Source organism: Cetorhinus maximus, chromosome 14, assembly GCF_964194155.1.
Source record: "Cetorhinus maximus chromosome 14, sCetMax3.hap1.1, whole genome shotgun sequence".
Lineage (NCBI taxonomy): Eukaryota > Metazoa > Chordata > Chondrichthyes > Lamniformes > Cetorhinidae > Cetorhinus > Cetorhinus maximus.
This window is the reverse complement of record NC_135892.1, coordinates 91792859-91811495: the sequence shown is the minus strand read 5'-3', so window position 1 is coordinate 91811495 and position 18637 is coordinate 91792859. Positions and strand designations below refer to the sequence as shown.

Sequence of the window (18637 nt, the reverse complement as noted above, 5' to 3'; positions counted from 1 at the left end):
TCAAAAACTGGTGAGAATGTGTCACTGCCACAGGAAGTGGTTGACGTGAACACTTTGGTTACATTGAAGGGGAGTTCAGATAAGCATAGGAGGGATAAGGGAACAGAGGATTATACTCAACGAGTTAGGCGAAGAAGGGTGAAGGATAGACACAAGTGGAGCATAAACACCAGCATGGACTGATTGGCCTGCTTCTGTTCTATACATTCTATGTAACTGTAGGGGAGATGGTGGCGTAGTGGTATTATCACTGGACTAGTACTCCAGATACCCAGAGTAATTCTCTGGGGACCTGGGTTCGAATCCCACCAGTCAGATGGTGAAATTTGAATTCAATGAAAAATCTGGAATTGAAACCATTGTCGATTGTCGTAAAAACCCATCTGGTTCACTAATGTCCTTTATGGAAAGAAATCTGCCATCCTTACCTGGCCTACATGTGACTTCAGACCCACAATAATGTGGTTGACTCTTAAATGCCTTCTGAAATGGCCTAGCAAGCCATTCAGTTCTCAAGGGCAATTAGGGATGGGCAATAAATGCTGGCCCAGCCAATGACACCCACATCCAATGAATAAAAAAAAACTGTGTATAGATAAAGTGAGAAACAGAAGAGAAGGGAAAGTTGGATTTGCATGGAAACATTAACAGCATAGAACTTACACAAACTGTTGCAAAAGAACACATTCACTTTGGAGTATCTATTAATGGTAGATTTGGACTTACCCCCATGGCAGTTAGTTTATCCATTTCATTTAGCATATCTGGCCACTGCTGTGGCCACTCGCGCTTAATCATTTCTACCACAATGCGGGAAAGTGCATCTTTAATGTAAGCCTCTTCCACCATAATGTTATGAGTACCCTGAGGATACAGAAGAAATGTTTGACCAACAATTCCTTTCAAATCTATACAGACTTTAGAAAACGCATCTATGTGTTTAACTAGAACTGCAGTCATATGTTAAGCAGGAAAACAGACTTATCAAGGGAAAACTTAATTTTTGCACAATATCAAAAAGTCACATGCTCATGAAAACAAATATTGCAGCTTCTCCCTTCTAAAGTACATATACTGATTATAATATCTCAGTCATTTGAATACCGGATAAATAATCTTCAAATCCACTCTGTCAAACTGACTCCAAAAATTTTATTTTTTTTTAAACTGAAGGGAAACTAATCATTCATGTCACCTGCTGATACACACTGCCAGTTGCAGAACCCACTGATTGGCATTTATGGAAATCATAGGTACTTACCAACAGAAACCAGCCCAGCACCAACAAAAGTCAACTTGAAATGTAACAAGAATGTTCTCCATTAAGCTGACCGGCCCTCAGCAGTGAAGCTTTTTTGGAACAGTCATTGCCCTGGCTCTGGGCATAGAGACTCTGTAGAATCAGAGAATCACCTCGGAGCCTTATATCTTTCATGTATCAGGAGCCTAAAATCTACATGGAATGCCACTTATAGGTCCCCAAGAAACAAAGAGGCCATCATTCCTTTATACAGCAATGAATTAACTCCCATTTGCTGCTGTTACAGAATCTTGTGGAAAAAGGAATACGGAAGCTGCAGGAATCGAGATAAAGTGAATAGTCACCCTAGGCTGAACATCACTTTACATAACTCTGTATTGGAGATAAATCTATTGAGTCAATCTTTCTGTTTAGCAAAGATAAACACCCAAGTTGTTTGAAGTCTGAATCTGGCATAAATAAAGAACATGACAGGTCAAGGAACAACATTAGAAACCACTTTCATTAATACCTTCATCCGAGAGTTGCTGGTACCCCTAGCAGCATACTGCAGGTAAGTAATCGTAACAAATTTTGTGTAATAGCCCTGTGAAGTGCCTTAGAACATATTACTACCTTAAAGGTGCTATATAAATGCAAGTTTTGTTTTGTTACAATGGCGGGTAAAGAAAAGCAGAACACTGCCACCTCCAATAAAGGGTGTTATTCTTAGTTAAGGAATAGTATTACTGAAATTAATGGGACTTCTGGATTTGATGGCCTGCATCCTAGATTTAAAAGAGGTAACTAGAAATAATAAGATACATTCCACCAGAGTTATAGATTCTAAAACAGTTCCCAGGGATTAGAAGGTAGCAATCATTACCATGCTATTCAAGAAAGAATGGGAAGTGAGAAAACAAGGAACTATAGACCAGTTATAGACCTCTCTTCTATTTTTCCTTAGTTCTGTTGAAGAGTCATACGGACTCGAAATGTTAACTGTGTTCCTCTCTGCAAATGCTGTCAGACCTGCTGAGTTTTTCCAGGTATTTTTATTTTGGATTTCCAGCATCCGCAGTTTTTTGCTTTTATTATATTACTATAGACCAGTTAGTTTGACATCAACAGTAGGAAAAGTACTGGCTGCAATCTATTATTAAGGATATGGTAATGAAATGGTGTTTTGGCAAATGTGTTGGGTATTTTTTTTTTGAGGTTGTAACTGCCAGATTAGATAAAGGGGTTGTACAATAAGTCCTCGTTTAACGTTGCCCCGTTTGACATTGTTTCTCCCTAACGCTGGTATAATGGGGCCTGTAATCATGTTAAATATCACAAGATGCGTTTTAACATTGTTTCCTGCGTGACCTAATTGACGACATTTCGGAGCGGCTTCCCCACCTCTGAGTTGCAGCCTCTCCTTGCTTCCTGACGTCAGATTTGCAGCCTCAACCCCCTCCCCAATCCACCCTCTCTCTGAACCTCCAGCTCCCTGACTCGCCATTGTAAGTGGAAAGTTAGTTTTCTTTCAAAATACGATAAGTTTAAAAATATAAAAAAGCTGTTTCATTTCCTAATGTAATTTAACAATCTAACATATTGTAACTTAGAAGGTATAATGTGTTAATATTTATTTTTTTCTGATAAGGCAGATCCTACAGAACCTAAGTACAGTATTTTTTATTCATTTACAGGATGTGGGCCTCACTGGCTAGGCCAGAATTTTTTGCCCATCCCTAATTGCCCTCGAGGTGGTGGTGAGCTGCCTTCTGGAAACACTGCAGTCCTTGTGGGGTAGATACACCCACAGTGCTGTTAAGGAGGGAGCTCCAGCATTTTGACCAGTGACAGTGAAGGAACGGCAATATATTTCAAAGTCAGGATGGTGAGTGGCTTGGAGGGGAGCTTCCAGGTGGTGGTGTTCCCATCTATCTGCTGCCTTTGTCCTTCTAGATGGTAGTGGTCATGGGTTTGAAAGGTGCTGAAGGGGCCTTGGTGAGTTTCTGCAGTGCAACTTGTTGTGCAGAACCAGTCATAGATAAGATAGGACCATAAAGGGACACCACTTTTGTATCTCTTGTACAGCCCATACATACATGGAGGCAGCGGGCTGAGAGGACGAACCCTGTCATCTTTAGACCGAACCCAGTCTATCACAAGCCTACCTTCACTGGTCAATATATGCTTTGAGATTCTTACTGTCCCACGCACTTATAGGATTGGCCTTATCGGCAACCTCGTAAATAGGGCTCAAGCCATTTGCTTACCATGCAAGCTTGGTGCTGAAATAGGACACAAAGGCACCCTGCAGGATAATGGCTGCCCTGATCAGATCACTTCACGCTGTATATTGTGCAAACTCATGAATGGGCCTAAAGTTGTCACTTTCTGCCCTGAAAAGTGTCCAGTCGACCTCTGATTACTCTGGAAGGGCAAGGTATCTCAAAAATATGAGCAACGGGTGAAGCTAGCTGTTTCACGCTGCTACAATGCAGTGGCAACACAAGTGGTATTTACAACTAACAGGATGCTGCCGTCAAGCCAAAAAGATGTTCTGTCTATCGCATAAACGAGTAATGTGGTATGTTCAGTGCTGGCATGATGCAAGGTATGAAGGCCGTACATCCCAAAGGCTCGTGGATCGCATCAAACAGCATGCCCCTTGCGCTATTTGCAATGGGTGAGACAGGCTGTACCCAACCAGTCCGTGCTTGCAAAACAGTGTCCAACATTAGATGTGATTCCATGATTGGAGAACATTTGCTAAATAATTCTCAGTGTGCTGAGAATTACGATGACAACCAATTTAAGATGGTCAGTTGGGCTCGCAGTTTGTTGCATTTGCATGTACATATTTTAATTCACATGGCCCTGTTCCTTGCAGACAAAAAGAACATTAGGAAAGTTAGGAAGGCAAATGCAATGTTGGCATTTATTTCGAGGGGACTAGAATATAAAAGCAGGGATGTGCTGCTGAGGCTTTATAAGGCTCTGGTCAGACAACATTTAGAATATTGTGAGCAATTTTGGGCCCCGTATCTCAGCAAGGATGTGCTGGCCCTGGAGAGGGTCCAGAGGAGGTTCACGAGAATGATACCAGGAATGAAAGGCTTAACATATAAGGAACGTTTGAGGACTCTGGGTCTATACTCGATGGAGCTTAGAATGATATGGGGGGATCTGATTGAAACTTACAGAATACTGAAAGGCCTGGATAGAGTGGACGTGGGGAAGATGTTTCCATTAGTAGGAGAGACTAGGACCCGAAGGCAGAGCCTCAGAGTAAAGGGAAGACCTTTTAGAACAGAGATGAGGAGAAACTTCTTTAGCCAGAGAGTGGTGAATCTATGGAATTCATTGCCACAGAAGGCTGTGGAGGCCAGGTCATTGAATGTATTTAAGACCGAGATAGATAGGTTCTTGATTGGTAAGGGGATCAAAGGTTACGGGGAGAAGGCGGGAGAATGGGGTTGTGAAACTTATCAGCCATGATTGAATGGCGGAGCAGTCTCGATGGGCCGAATGGCCTAATTTCTGCTCCTATGTCTTATGGTCTTATAACATGTACACCCATTACGCCTGTTTCAGCTTAACAAAATAAGTGACAGCCATTTGCTGGTTCATTCCTCAGGGCAATGCCTTGACCAGAGTCAAGCTGCCTGGTTTAAATTTCAAACAGTGCTTGGCAGTTAACTGTCAGTCACCACAACCAGTGCATTCTCCATGGTAATGCCCCTACCAGAGACTGGCGGATCGTATCAAACGATCAAAAACTGGCAGATCGTATCAAACAACATGCCCCTTCCACACTTCGCAACAGGCAAGATACAGACCATACCCAATCAGTCCGTGTTTGCAAAACAGCGTCCACCATTAGATGTGATTCTGCAATTGGATAACATTTGCTAAATAATCCTCGGTGTGCTAAAAAATTATGCTGACAATCAATTTAAGATTGTCAGTTAGGCTCACAGTGTGGCACATTTGCGTGTACTGGAAACTACATATGTTAATAGACAGGGCCCTGTTCTTTGCTGAAAGAAACATGTACACACATTGCACCTGTTTCAACTAAACAAAATAAGTGACAGCCATTTGCTGGTTCATTCCTTAGGGCAATGCCTCAACCAAACAGAATCAAGCTCTGGTTTAAATTTCAAACAATGCTTGTTAATTAACTGTCAGTCACCATCAACTGGTGTATTATCCATGGTAACGCCTCTATCAGAGTCCACTTGCCAGCCACTCAGCACTCTTCTCATACAGTATAAATTGTTGTTCCTTCCATATGTAGTATTCTTGCAAATTGTCCTGATGAGTGCAAGACAAAAAGCCTTGACAAAAAATCTTTTTTTTTAGTAATACTCAAGTTCTGTACTATCAAGCAGATAAGAATAAAATGTGAAGTTATGCACTTTGGAAGGAAAAACAGAAAGCAGAATGTTTTAAAATGTGAGAAACTAGAAAATATTGGTGATCCGAAGTACTTGATGTTTGAAGCACTGAAATGCATGGGACAGTAAGAATCTCAAAGCATATATTGACCGGTGAAGGTAGGCTTGCAATAGACTCGGTTCGGTCTAAACATGACAGGGTTCGTCCTCTCAGCCTGCTGCCTCCATGTATGTATGGGCTGTACAAGAGATACAAAAGTGGTGTCCCTTTATGTCCTATCTTACCTATGGCTGGTTCTGCACAACAAGTCCTTCACTGTCCCTGATGCATGTTAACTTTGTGATTTTTTTTTTTAAGTACAGTAAACAACCTAGAAAGCAATTAGTGTATTTAACTTTTATTTCAAAGGGATTAGAATGTAAGAGTGAGGAAGTCTTGCTAAAATCAGAACGTTGGTGAGACCACACCTGGAGTAGCATGTTCAGTTTTGGTCTCCTTACCCAAGAACGGATAAACCCATCTTGGAGGGAGTTACAACAAAGGTTGACTAGACGTATTCCTGGGAACTTAGAAGAAAGAGAGGTGATCTAATTAAACGTTAAAAATTCTCAAGGTACTGGATAAGGCAATTGTTGGGATGATGTTTTCTTTGGGGAGTCTAGAACAAGGGGTCAGTTTTGAACACGGAGTCAGCTAATGACTGGAATGAGGAGAAATTTCTTCAGTCAAATGGTTATTGATTTTGAAATCCTCTACCCAACAGGACCGTGGATGCTCAGTCATTCAGTATATTCAAGCCAGAAAGAGATAAATGTTTGGATGCTAAGGGAATTAAGGGATATTGGAATAGCGCAGAAAGGTGGAGTTGAGGTCAAAGATTAGCCATGATTGTACTGGATGGCAGAGCAGATTAAAAAGGTTGAATGCCTACTCCCGTTCCTAATTACCATGTTTTTATTAACTGCTAAAATATAATCTAAATATTCAAAAATGGTACAAATCTCATTCAAGACCATTCTCAAACATTCTAGGAACTATTTGCAGTGAGACATGTAAATTAGAGACACCAATGGGTCTGGCCTTAGGTGCCCTTTATTTGAAAAATGCCCATTGTATGTACAGTAAACTGGAGGAAGCAAATATTCTGTGATTGGCTATATCGCCTGCAGCATTGGTCTTTTATCTTACCCTGACTCTGGATTGTGCCCGATTCTGGAGCCCTGACAACAGCATGTGATATTAGTTCATTGGATTTCCTAGTTCACTGCCATCCCAGAGTCATTTGCATTGAGGAAACATTGCAGATCTTGTGATCTGCTATGTTGGCAGGCTGTACATGGTAAGATTGCTATGGGCCAGAGTACCTAGCAGATCCCAAACAAACTTGGGGAAAAGTTATTGTCCTGCAGAAATCACCAGGTGGGGTGAAACAAGATAATGTGGGCTTTGTTGGGGGGGGGCAATGAAATTGCAGAATTCGGAATTGAGGCTCAGGAGATGCGATGGAGACTGGGAGCTTTGAGGGTAACATAAATGATTTCTCCTCTCCCCTGCTCTTGTTTTCCTCTTTCTCACTTTCTCTCTGATGTCTCCTGCTGCTTGGGGACAAGTTGAAATTCTAGGCAGTGTTCAGTATTTATCAAGAAGGATGGAGTCAGGTTGTCAACTTTGGTTGGAGGTATTCCTGAAAGTTTGACCACACAAAGTTCTGACCGCATAGCATTGGATCACATGACTTATACAAATGTTAATGGGTTTATCTTAGGTTGGGTCATCTGTAGTTGAAAATCTTAGTCTGTTTTATGCCCTACGCCAGCAGCTGCTACAGAAGTTCCAAGCAGCAGGAGACCACCTGAGAGAAAGTGAGAAAGAGGAAAACAAAAGCAGAGGAGAGGGGAAATAATTTGTGTTACCCTCAAAGCTCCCAGTCTCCATCGCATCTCCTTAGCCCCAATTCTTCCCCCCCCCGGCATTTATGTAAAGGAGGTCTCTTTACCCGGCATCCACAGTGGCAGAAAAAACCCTCTATCCAGGATAGAGCCATGCAAACATTCAAACCCAGAGAGAGGGCAGTTTCTCTGTCACCTCATATCTATCTGTGCCACTGGTGTTTAAGTTGTTGACAGACTTGGTGCATTGAAGGGTGTTCATAATCCGCAATTTACAAGAGTCCATGGTTTCAAGGTGCAGTTTACACCTATTACAATGCTAGTTATTTGTGTCCATCAGTAAGTATCCATTAACTGGGAGACAACTATTTGCACAAGTTTCACTGTAAATGTCATGTAGTTGGTGGTGAGGTTTGAGGTCAGAAAAGCAGGAAAGTTAATAAGACAACTTACACGCGATAGAAGAGTCATCACACTATTCTTCAGCTGGACCTTATCACGGTGCACCATACCATTCCAGCGAAACCTTAAAAAAACGCCAGGAGTTATCTTCACGACATCATTTTGTAAATACTATGGAATTTTTTCTGTTTTTGAAATATATTTTACAAAGAGAAAACACTTCAGTATTTTGCTGCACAAGAATTAGAACATTTATAACTATTACTATTTTCAAAGAATTGCAGCATACACCAGCATGCACTGAAAAAAAAATTAAAATGGGGTCAAGGAAAAATTCACTGATTGATAACTATACATATGGAACAAAAGTCTCTGTTTAGCCTATACTCTAAACCAGAGTTGAGAAGGAAGTGGGCAGTGGTAGAAAAATGGCCAGGGGTGGGGTTGGGGGTTGGGAGGGGAAGTGTTTAATCCAAATCAGCTACGAATAAGCATTTGATGCAGGGGCAAGGAATTGGTCTTTGTCCTCATTACTATCATGCCTGAAACTCAAGGCCCAAGTTTTGGAGTGGTATTGGAGAATGAAATGGTTTGCTATCATTACTTCACTGAAAGCGACAGCAACTTCGGAAGCCTGCATATGTACAGATTAACACGGAAAGTCAGAACTTGCTGACAGTGATTTTATGTTCCTGCAGAGCATGCATATTTAAGGCCCCCCAGAGTGAAATCCCTAACAAAATCAGATGAGAACTTGTCTTTTTATACCATTAGTCTTACTGTAAAAATCCTCTAAAAGAGTTACATCTTAATGAATGAGGATTGTTTGGTTCAATAATGGCATAATAACTTCATAATTACTATGAAACAACCTCTCTGACTCTGAATCAGTAATTTTATATTGTGTAATGTCAAATTATGATTTTAAAAGTTATGATAAAAAAAATGTTGAACTTTGTTTATATCAATTATATAGTTCCTATTTAAATCCAATCAATCATTTATTTCACTAACTGAAAATTTAAAAGGATAATGAGCTGTTAACTTCCTGAGTTGCTGTCTGTGAGAACACTTTGTGATTCTGTGCTCATCTAATTACGTACTCTCATTCCCAAATTGAATTGCTCCACCATTGGTGGCCGTGCCTTCAGCTGCCTAGGTCCCAAGCTCTGGAATTCCCTCCCTATGCCTCCCCTTCGATTCCCTGCTTTAACACACTCTTTAAACCCACCTCTTTGACCAAGCTTTTCATCTTACCCAATATCTCATGTGGCTCGATTCCCCAATTACATTAGTCCCTAAGCCCTATTTGTCTCCTGTGAAACTCATTGGAACATTTTATTATGCTAAAGGTGCTATAAAAATAAGTTGTCATTTGCTGCTTACCCTGCTTACTGACATCACTGCTGCCACATACCTGGAAATCACCTTGGCTTGGCACTAAATTTAAACTGCTTCGGGAAAGGGAATGTCTACATCAGGGATCGCTAGATCTTTATGGGCAGCTTTCTCAAAGGTCAGGGGCAAGAACCATTGCTTTGCCACTGACTGCAAAATTTAACCCACAGTCATAAGTCGGATTGAGCTGGAAGCTGAACGTATCAGAGAACTCATTGAAATAAATGCACAAAATGTAAATAAAAAGTTAGGATTCACAAAATTTGATTTACAGCTGCACAATGTTCTACTTAATCTTGTAAATAACATTATGATTTTTTGGCATTAGGTTTATATAATAGCAGTTGCACAGTGAAAATTTCACTCACTTGATAGAATGCTCCAGTATCTGAAGTCCAAAGTGGCGGACAATCCCTGTATTGTTTTTCTCAGCCAGACGTAGCCCACACTGCACTGTATGTGGACACTTCTCCTTAAACTCTTCACAGAACTGTTGAAGTAAGAAATATATATGTTTCTACAGTTTACTTACAGAATGCCACCATTGTGAAAATTTGCTCAAGAGAATACTTCCCAGCAAAAAAAACCACACAAAACAAAAAAAAAATCAATGAACATGTTAGCTCGCTCAGCAACATTAGATCTGAACAAGGCATTTTGGAATCTGAAAACAAATGCATTCAGTAAACTGAATGCTGGAAAGCAAATGTGCCAACTGAAAATTGACACTTTTGTTCAATAGGTGTAACATAAGATAGCATGAAAGAAAACCAACTGGGAATAAAGTACAATCTCATGCTGCTGTGTAGCTAAAGGAGCCACAAGTGAAAACCTTGTTTGGATCTTTGCTAATCCTAATTATGATAGAACCACACCTATTAATGTAAACAAGAAATTGCTGGAATTCATCTTTTATGGTCAGCATCATGAACATAGGAGCTAGGAACAGGAGTAGGTCATTCAACCCTTAAAGCCTACTCCACCAGGCAATAAGATCATGGCTGATCTGATTGTGGTCTCAACCGCCATAACCCTGGACTCACTTGTCCATCAACAATCTAACTTAGTATTAAATTGACCCAGGCTCCACTGCTTTCTGGCAAAGAGAATTCCACAGACTAATGACCCACTGTGAGGAAAGTCTTAAGGGAAGTCTCAGTCTTAAAAGGGAAACCTCTAATTCTTAAACTGTGTCCACTAGTTCTAGTCTCCCCAACAAGAGGGAACATCCTTCCAGTATCCACCCTTTAAGTCCCCTCAAGGTCTTATATATTTCAATAAGATCACCTCTCATTCTTCTAAACTCCAAAGGGTGCTGTTTAGGCACAACCTTTTCAACCTTCTTCATAAGATAAGCCCTTCATCCCAGGAATTACTTGAGTGAACCTTCTCTGAACTGCTTCTAATGCAATTTTATCCTTTTTCAAATAAGGAGACCAAAACTATACACATTGCTCCAGATGTGGTCTCACCAAGACCTTGTACAGTCGCAGTAAAATTTCCCAACTTACATAATCCATTCCCGTTGAAATAAACGCGAACATTCCATTTGCCATCCTAACCACTTTCCGTACCGATATACTAACTTGTGATTCATGTACCAGCACACCTAGATCCCTCAGTGCCACTGCGTGTGCAATATTTCTCCATTTAAAAAGTACACTGCCTTTCTTTTCTTCCTGCAAATGTGGACAAATTTACGTTTATACTCTAATAACTGCCAAATTTTTGCCCATTCTCTTAACCGATCAATACCCCTTTGCAGACTCTCTGCCTCCTCTTGACAACTTACTTCCCTACCTATCTTGGCGTCAAATTTAGCTACCAGTCTCTTCATCCAAGTCATTGATATTGATTGTAAATAGTTGAGGTATCAGCACTGACCCCGTGGCACTCCACTAGTTACAGTTTGCCAACCCAAAATGAACTAATTTATCCCTACTTTGTTTCTTGTTAGCTAACCAATCCTTTATCCATCCACCCCACTACACATGTTCCTAACTTGTGTAGTAATCCTTGCTGTGGCACCTTATCAAATGCCTTTTGTAAATCCAGGTACACTACATCTATGGGTACCCCTTTATCCACCTTGCTTGTTACTTTCTCAAAAAAACTCTAATAAAGTAGTTAAATATGATTTCCCTTTCACAAAGCCATGTTGACTCTCCCTAATCACATTATAATTTTAAGTATCCTGCTAAAACCTTAATAGTAGATTCTAGCAATTCTCCTATGATAGATGGTAGGCTAATTGGCCTGTAGTTTCCTGCTCTATGTATCCCCTCCTTCCTTGAAAAGAGGTTACATTTGCCATTTCCAATGCGCTGGGACCTTTCCAGATTCTAAGGAATTTTGGAAGAACATAACCAATGCCTCTACTATCTCTGTAGCCACTTTTTTTTTTAAAGACACTAGGGTGGGGGCCATCTCACCCTGGGGACTTGTCAACCTTTAGATCTAATAGTTTTTCCAGTACCTTTTCCGTGGTGATTGTCATTGTTTTTTTAAGTTCCTCCCTCCTTTTGCCTCTGATTTTCAAGTATCTTTAGAAAGTTTTTGAAGTCTTCTACAGTGAAGATAGACACAAAACACCTGCCCAATGCCTCCGCTATTTCCTGGTTTTCTATTATCAATTCCGCAGACTCTCTCGCTGGAGGACCAACACCAGCTTTGGTTATTCTTTTCCTATTTAAATACTTGTAGAAAGTCTTACTACTTGTTTTTATATTTCTAGCTAGCTTTCTAACATACTCTATTTTCTCCAAGTCATTCTTTGCTGGTTTTTAAAACCTGACCAATCTTCTAGCCTACCACTAATTTTTCCAGATTTGTACACTGTTTCTTTCAATTTGATACAATCCTCAACTTCCTTAATCAGCCATGAATGATGCATCCTTCTCATAGGCTCTTTCTTTCTCACTTGGATAAATCTTTGCTGAGAGTCATTAAATATCTCCTTAAAAGTCTGCCACTGCAACTCTTCTGTCCTGCCTTTAAACCTAGTTTCAAGTTCACTTTGGCCAGCTCTGCCTTCATAGTCTTATAGTTACCCTTATTTAAGGTTAAACACTAGCCTTAGACACACACATCTCCCCCTTGGTTGGAAACAACTGTGCTAAGCTTAAATAAGGGTAATTACAAAGAAATGAAAGCAGAATTGACTGGGAGTGGACTAGGAAAGGAGTTTAACAGAAAAGATGGTTGTTGAACAATGGCAGACATTTAAGAAAATAGCTCATGGCTCACAACAAAGATATATCCCAGTGAGAAAGAAGGATACTAGGAAGGGGTAAACCAACCATGGTTAACCAAGGAAGTGAAGGATAGTGTCAAATTGAAAAAAAAACATACAATGTGGCAAAGATTAGTGGCAAGCCAGGGGATTGGGAATGTTTTAAAAAACAACAAAAGATGACCAAAAAAACAATAAAGAGGGAGAAAATGAACTTTGAGGGTAAACTAGCAAGTAATATAAAAACAGACAGCAAGAGCTTCTTTAAATATATAAAAAGGAAGAGAGAGGCCAAAGTGAACATAAGCCCCTTAGAGAATATGGTTGGGGAAATAATAATGGGGAACCAGGAAATGGCAGAGGAGTTGAATAAATACTTTGCATCAGTCTTCACTGTAGAAGACACTAATAACATTCCAAAAATACTAAATAATCAAGGGGCAAAAGGAGGGGAGGAAATAAATATAACTATCACTAGAGGAAAAGTATTGGGGAAACTGATGGAGCTAAAGGCCGATAAGTCCCTTGGACCTGATGGGTTGCATCCTAGGATATTAAAGGAAATAGCTACAGAAATAGTGGATGCACTGGTGAGAATCCTTAGATTCTGAAAAAGTCCCAGAGGATTGGAAAACTGCCGATGTAACACCCTTATTCAAAAAGGGAGGGAGACAAAAAAACAGGTAACTATAAGCCAGTTAGTTAAACATCCACCATTGGGGAAAAGTAAAGGACCGGTAACAAGTGGAGTGCCACAGGGATCAGTGCTGGGGCCACAGTTATTTACAATATATATTAATGGCTTGGATGAGGGAAATTAATGTACTATCACCAAGTTTGCAGATGACACAAAAATAGGTGGGAAGGCAAGTGGTGTGGATGACACAAGGAGTCTACAGAGGGGTATAGACAGGTTAAGTGAGCGGACAAAAATTTGACAAATGGAATATAATGTGGGAAAACAAGAGATTATGCACATTGGCAGGAAGAGGAGGAGCTGAATATCACTTAAGTGGAGAAAGCCTGAAGAAAGCTGCAGTACAGAGGGATTTGGGGGTCCTCGTGCATGAATCACAAAAAGCTAACATACAAGTACAGCAGGTAATAGAGAAAGCAAATAGAATGTTGGCCTTTATTTCAAAGGGAATGGAGTATAAAAATAGGGAAGTCTTGCTAAAACTATACAAGGCACTAGCTAGACCACACCTAGTATACTGTGAACAATTTTGGTCCATTTATCTAAGGAAAGATATACTGGCATTGGAGGCAGTCCAGAGAAGGTTTACTCAGTTGATCCTGGGATGGAGGAATTTTCTTATGAGGAGAGGTTGAGTAGGTTGGGCCTGTACTCATTGGAGTTTAGAAGAATGAGAGGTGACCTTATTCAAACATAAAAGATTCTTAGGGGGCTTGACAGGGTGGATGCGGAGAGTCTGTTTCCTCTTGTGGGAGAGTCTAGGACCAGAGGGCATAATCTCAGTAAGGGGTCACCCATTTAAGACAGAGATGAGGAGGAATTTCTTCTCTGAGGGTGGTGAATCTGTGGAATTCTTTACCACAGTGGGTTGCGGAGGTTGGGTCATTAAGTATATTCAAGGTAGAGATAGATAGATTTTTAATCAATAAGGGAATCAAGAGCTATGGGGAAGAGGCAGGAAAGTGGAGTTGAAGATTATCAGATCAGCCATGATCTCACTGAATGGTGGGGCAGACTCGATGGGCCAAATGGCCTACTTCTGCTCCTACATCTTATGGTCTTCAAACTGAACGTGAAATTCTATCACGTCATGGTCACTGTCACCAAGCGGCTCCTTTACGGTGAGGTTATTGATTAATCATGTCTCATTGCACATTACCAGGTCTAAAATAGCCTGTGCCCTGGTTCTAAAATTTTGTCCCATATACACTCTATGAACTGGATTAATTAACCTCATGCTTTACGTTGAATGATATTTGTGCTGCAAGTTGCTAAAAATGAAAACTGATCATAACACAATGATGTCAATGTGGCATCTGGAACCTCAAAACTCATACCTAATGATCCAACTCTTTAATCAATGAAACAAAGGAGGAAAAAGAAACTGAACAAATGATGGAAAAGGAAATAGGGCACATTAAAGTCAAATTAGAGACAGGTGGAGAAATGAGGGAATGAAAGACTGGATGATGAGGGGAAAAAAATACATTGTTTTTACTTCAGATTTCCAGCACCTGCAGAGTTTTGTTTTTGTATAAATAAAATTAGGTTTGACCTTCATGTTGGTTCTCTCAACTTGCAACAAACTCAGTCCAGCATCCATTTCCATCAGGACTCTGCTAGCTTAGGTCTGTAGTCATGCAACCGAGCCAGTCTTGACAATGAACATTCAAGTCCTATAACTAGAGTACATTCCAGGCCCTTGTTACCCTCTGTGCTCCTTCCAAGTGATGTTCAACATGGAGCAGTAATTCATCAATTGAGAGAGAGCGGTAGATTGGAATCATCAGAGGTTTCCTTACCCATGTTTGACCTGATGCCATGAGATCTGGAGTCCAGCATCAATATCTGACACTCCTAGGGGCACACCCTCCCGACTGTATATCTGTGCTGGTACCTCTGGTGGGCCTGTCCTCCCAATGGGACAGGACATAGCCAATAATGGCAGACGTGCTGTCTGGAACTTTAACTGAAAGGTATGGACCTGTGAGCATGTTCATCACAACAATAACAAATATTTACATAGTGCCTGTAACGTAATGAAGCGTCCTAAGGTACTTTACAAGAGCATTATATGACACCAAGCCACGAGGATGACAATTAGGTCAGATGACCAAAAACTTGGTCAAAAAGGTATGCTTTAAGTATCTTAAAGGAAGAAAATGACGTGCAAAGATGGAGGCGTAGGAAAGGTGTAGGAGCTTGGAGCCTAGGCAACTCAAGGCACACCTAGCAATGGTGGAGCAATTAAAAACTAGGGAGGCCAGACTTAAGAGGAGCACAGATATCAGAGCTCTGAAGAAGTTATATTCAGCTCAAAACATTAAATCTGTCTCTCTCGCCACAGATGCTGCCAGACCTGTTAAGTTTTTCCAGCACTTTGTTTTTATTGCAGATATCTGAGGGTTGTGATGCTGGAGGAGATTACAGAGATATTGGGGGGGTGGGTGAGAGACCAAGGAGGGATTCAAAAACAAGGATGAGAATTTTAAACACAAGGTGATGCTTGCAACGAGGTGATAGGGGTATAGGACTTGCTGCAAGTTAAAACATAGACAGCAGAGTTTTGGATCTCAAATTTAAGGAGGGTAGAATGCAGGAGACCAGCCAGGATAGCACTGGAATAGTCAAGTCCAGAGGAAACAAAGGTTTTAATGAGGGTTGTTGCTTGACTGGTCTATGACACAACTAGCCAGATGTTAGGGAGTTGATTGGCTGCATTCTCCTTTGTCATTTCCAGGTGGTCTGTCTGGTTTTATTCCTTTATCATTTTGCATTTGGTTTGACACAACTGAGTAGCTAGCAGGTACATTTCGCAGGATAGTAAGAGTCATTTATGTTGCCATGGGTCTGGAGTCACATTTAGGCCAGATTAGGTAAGGCAACAGATTTCCTTCTCTAAGCACATTAATGAAACAATTCATCCAGTGTTTTTTTTTAAATGTTTATTATTAAAGACTTCTGACAAAAGATCTTTGGCTTAAAATATTAACTCTGTTTCTCTCTCCACACAGGTTGCCTGGCCTGAGTGTTACCCACATTTTCTTCCGTACTATTTGATTTCCAGCACGCATTTTTTTTATGATTGAGAATTGCTGCACAAGTCCTTGAGAAGTTATGAGTGAATGCCAGGATAAGTATGCAAAATATATAAACAAGTATTCAGTCATGAGTTTATTAAACCAAGAAAATCAGGAACAGTGTAACATAGGTTAGTCCACAGAAGCCAGAAGACCAGCTCTTCAATACTGAAAAATAAAATTTGTTTACAATATTCTTTCTCCGAAGATCAGCAGTGAAGTAATTATAGCATATTTATAAAGAGGAAAGATCATATATAATCATGATCCATGAATACATTGTTCACGATCCAAAATACATTGGGTCAGCCTATTCCAGGTTTTATATTTCATGAGATACTGCATGAACTGGCAATTTTAAAACAAAGGCTTTGGAGACATGGGCACTCTGGAAGGTCATATTTTTGGCCAATCCTTAGTGCCCCATTGTAGTGACTGTACAACTGAGCAGCTTGCTGGGCCACTTCAGAAATTCAGACCAGATCAAGGTCTATCCCTGGTTGCCTTGGAGAAAATGGTGGTGAGCGACGTTCTTGAAATACTGCAGTCCACGTGGTCAAGGTATTCCTACTGCGCTGAGGTAGAGAGGAGTTCCAGGATTTTGACACAGTGACAAAGCAATGGTAATACATGTTATAATCGGAATGGTGTGTGTTCCCACTGCCCTTGTCCATTTACATGGTGGGGTTTGGATCATTTGGGAGGTGCTGTCAATTAAGCATTGGCAAATTACTTCAGTGCATCCTGTAGACAGTGCACATTGTAGCCTCAATTCACTGGTGGTGGTGGTTGCGGGGGTGGGGGGGTGTTTAAAATAGGGTAATAAATGGCTGGGTTGAATTTGTCCTTCTTTTGTGGATAGGATCTACCTGGGCAATTTTCAACACTATGGATGCTATAGTTCTACTGAAACAGCTTGGCTTGTTCTAGAGTACAAGTCTACAGCACTATAGCCAGGATGTTACCAGGACCTATAGTCTTTGCTGTCCAGTGTATTCTGAGATATTTTTAATAGGAGGCAGAGAAGGATTATTAACTTTGTACTTGTGGAGGAAGATGGTTACAAATAGTTCAGCTGTGCCTTTGACACTCACGTGCTGAGCTTTGACGTTATCAAGGATGGGGATGTTGATGGACACCCTTCCCTACTGTTACAGTAGTTGCTTAACAGCCACCAACATTCATGATTGGATGCTGCAGGACTGCAAAGTATTGATCGGATCTGTTGTTTATGGGATTGCTCGGTTCTGTATATAGCATGCTGCTTTTGCTATTCAATATGCATGCAGGCCTGTGCTGTTGCTGACCAGCAAACACAAGGGTGATGGGTAAATGGCCGGGTATTATTTAATATACATGCAAAGCCTCATGACTTCAGGTTTATGAGAATGGGAAACTGGCACTGAAATAATCCTGAATGGAGATAAAAGCATGAACAAGAGTTTCAGGAGCAGATAGGTCAAGGCAGAGTTGGAGGCAGGTGGTATAAACAGAGGTAGATATAGTTGGCCTTGGTGAAGAAGAGGGCAGAATCTCATTTAGTGTTAAATACGAACCTGGGACCAGTTAAGGGGAAGGAATTAGTGGTTGGAGATCAATGTATTTAATGGAAGCCAGTGGTGGGGTGGGGTGGTGGAAACAGTCCCGCTTCCAGTTGGAGAGCCGATGAAAGCACTGTGTTGCCTTTTCAGGGAGGCCTGCAAAATTAAGTTTCAATCAGACAGTTAAGTGGGCAGCAACTGGCCTTCCCTGGGATTAAGGATCCCTGGAATAGAAGTCCTGCCAGCCAGAGGCCAGCAACTCATCGCTTAGCAGCACCATCAGGAAGGCGGTGGCTGCTGCTGGTATGACACCCACCCAAGGTCCAGGATGACCTATGGACCCAGGCACAGCCAAGTGATAGTAGGTGGTGTCACTGGGGAAGGAGCTTGGCAGCAAGGGCAGAAGGTAGCTCTCAGCGGAATGCCCCTTTCCTGATGCCAGGTTCCTTGATCAGGCATCAAGTGCCTTTGTGTAAGGGATTCTTCCCCCCCGCCCCCCCACCCGAGCCTGCAAGCAGCCCTGCCAGGGTTTGCTTTTAAGGCTCACTGCATGGTGAGCCCCCCACCTCCCACACCACTAGGCGAATACCCGTGGTGACAGGTTGATACCCTTAAGTGGACATTAAATGCCCACTTATGGACCTCAGTTGGTGACGGGGCAGAGGTTTCCCAAGGGCCTTCCAGCTACAGACTCAGGACAGTGGCAGGAAGTGGGGTTTTGGGGGGGGGGGTGTGTGTGTGTGTGTCCGGGTGTCCCCCC

At 41.3% G+C, this 18637-nt stretch overlaps 1 protein-coding gene across 1 annotated transcript in view; it reads right to left on the bottom strand.

The window, feature by feature from the left end:
* The window catches only part of xpo5 (exportin 5), a 105219-nt gene that overhangs the window by 66478 nt on the left and 20104 nt on the right, over window positions 1–18637 (bottom strand). The window contains exons 2-4 of the mRNA XM_078557235.1: window positions 9696–9817; window positions 7981–8053; window positions 727–864 (exon numbers count right to left, since the gene is read on the bottom strand). Of these exons, the coding sequence (XP_078413361.1) occupies window positions 727–864; window positions 7981–8053; window positions 9696–9817 (333 nt within the window). The remainder of the gene's footprint in view (window positions 1–726; window positions 865–7980; window positions 8054–9695; window positions 9818–18637) is intronic.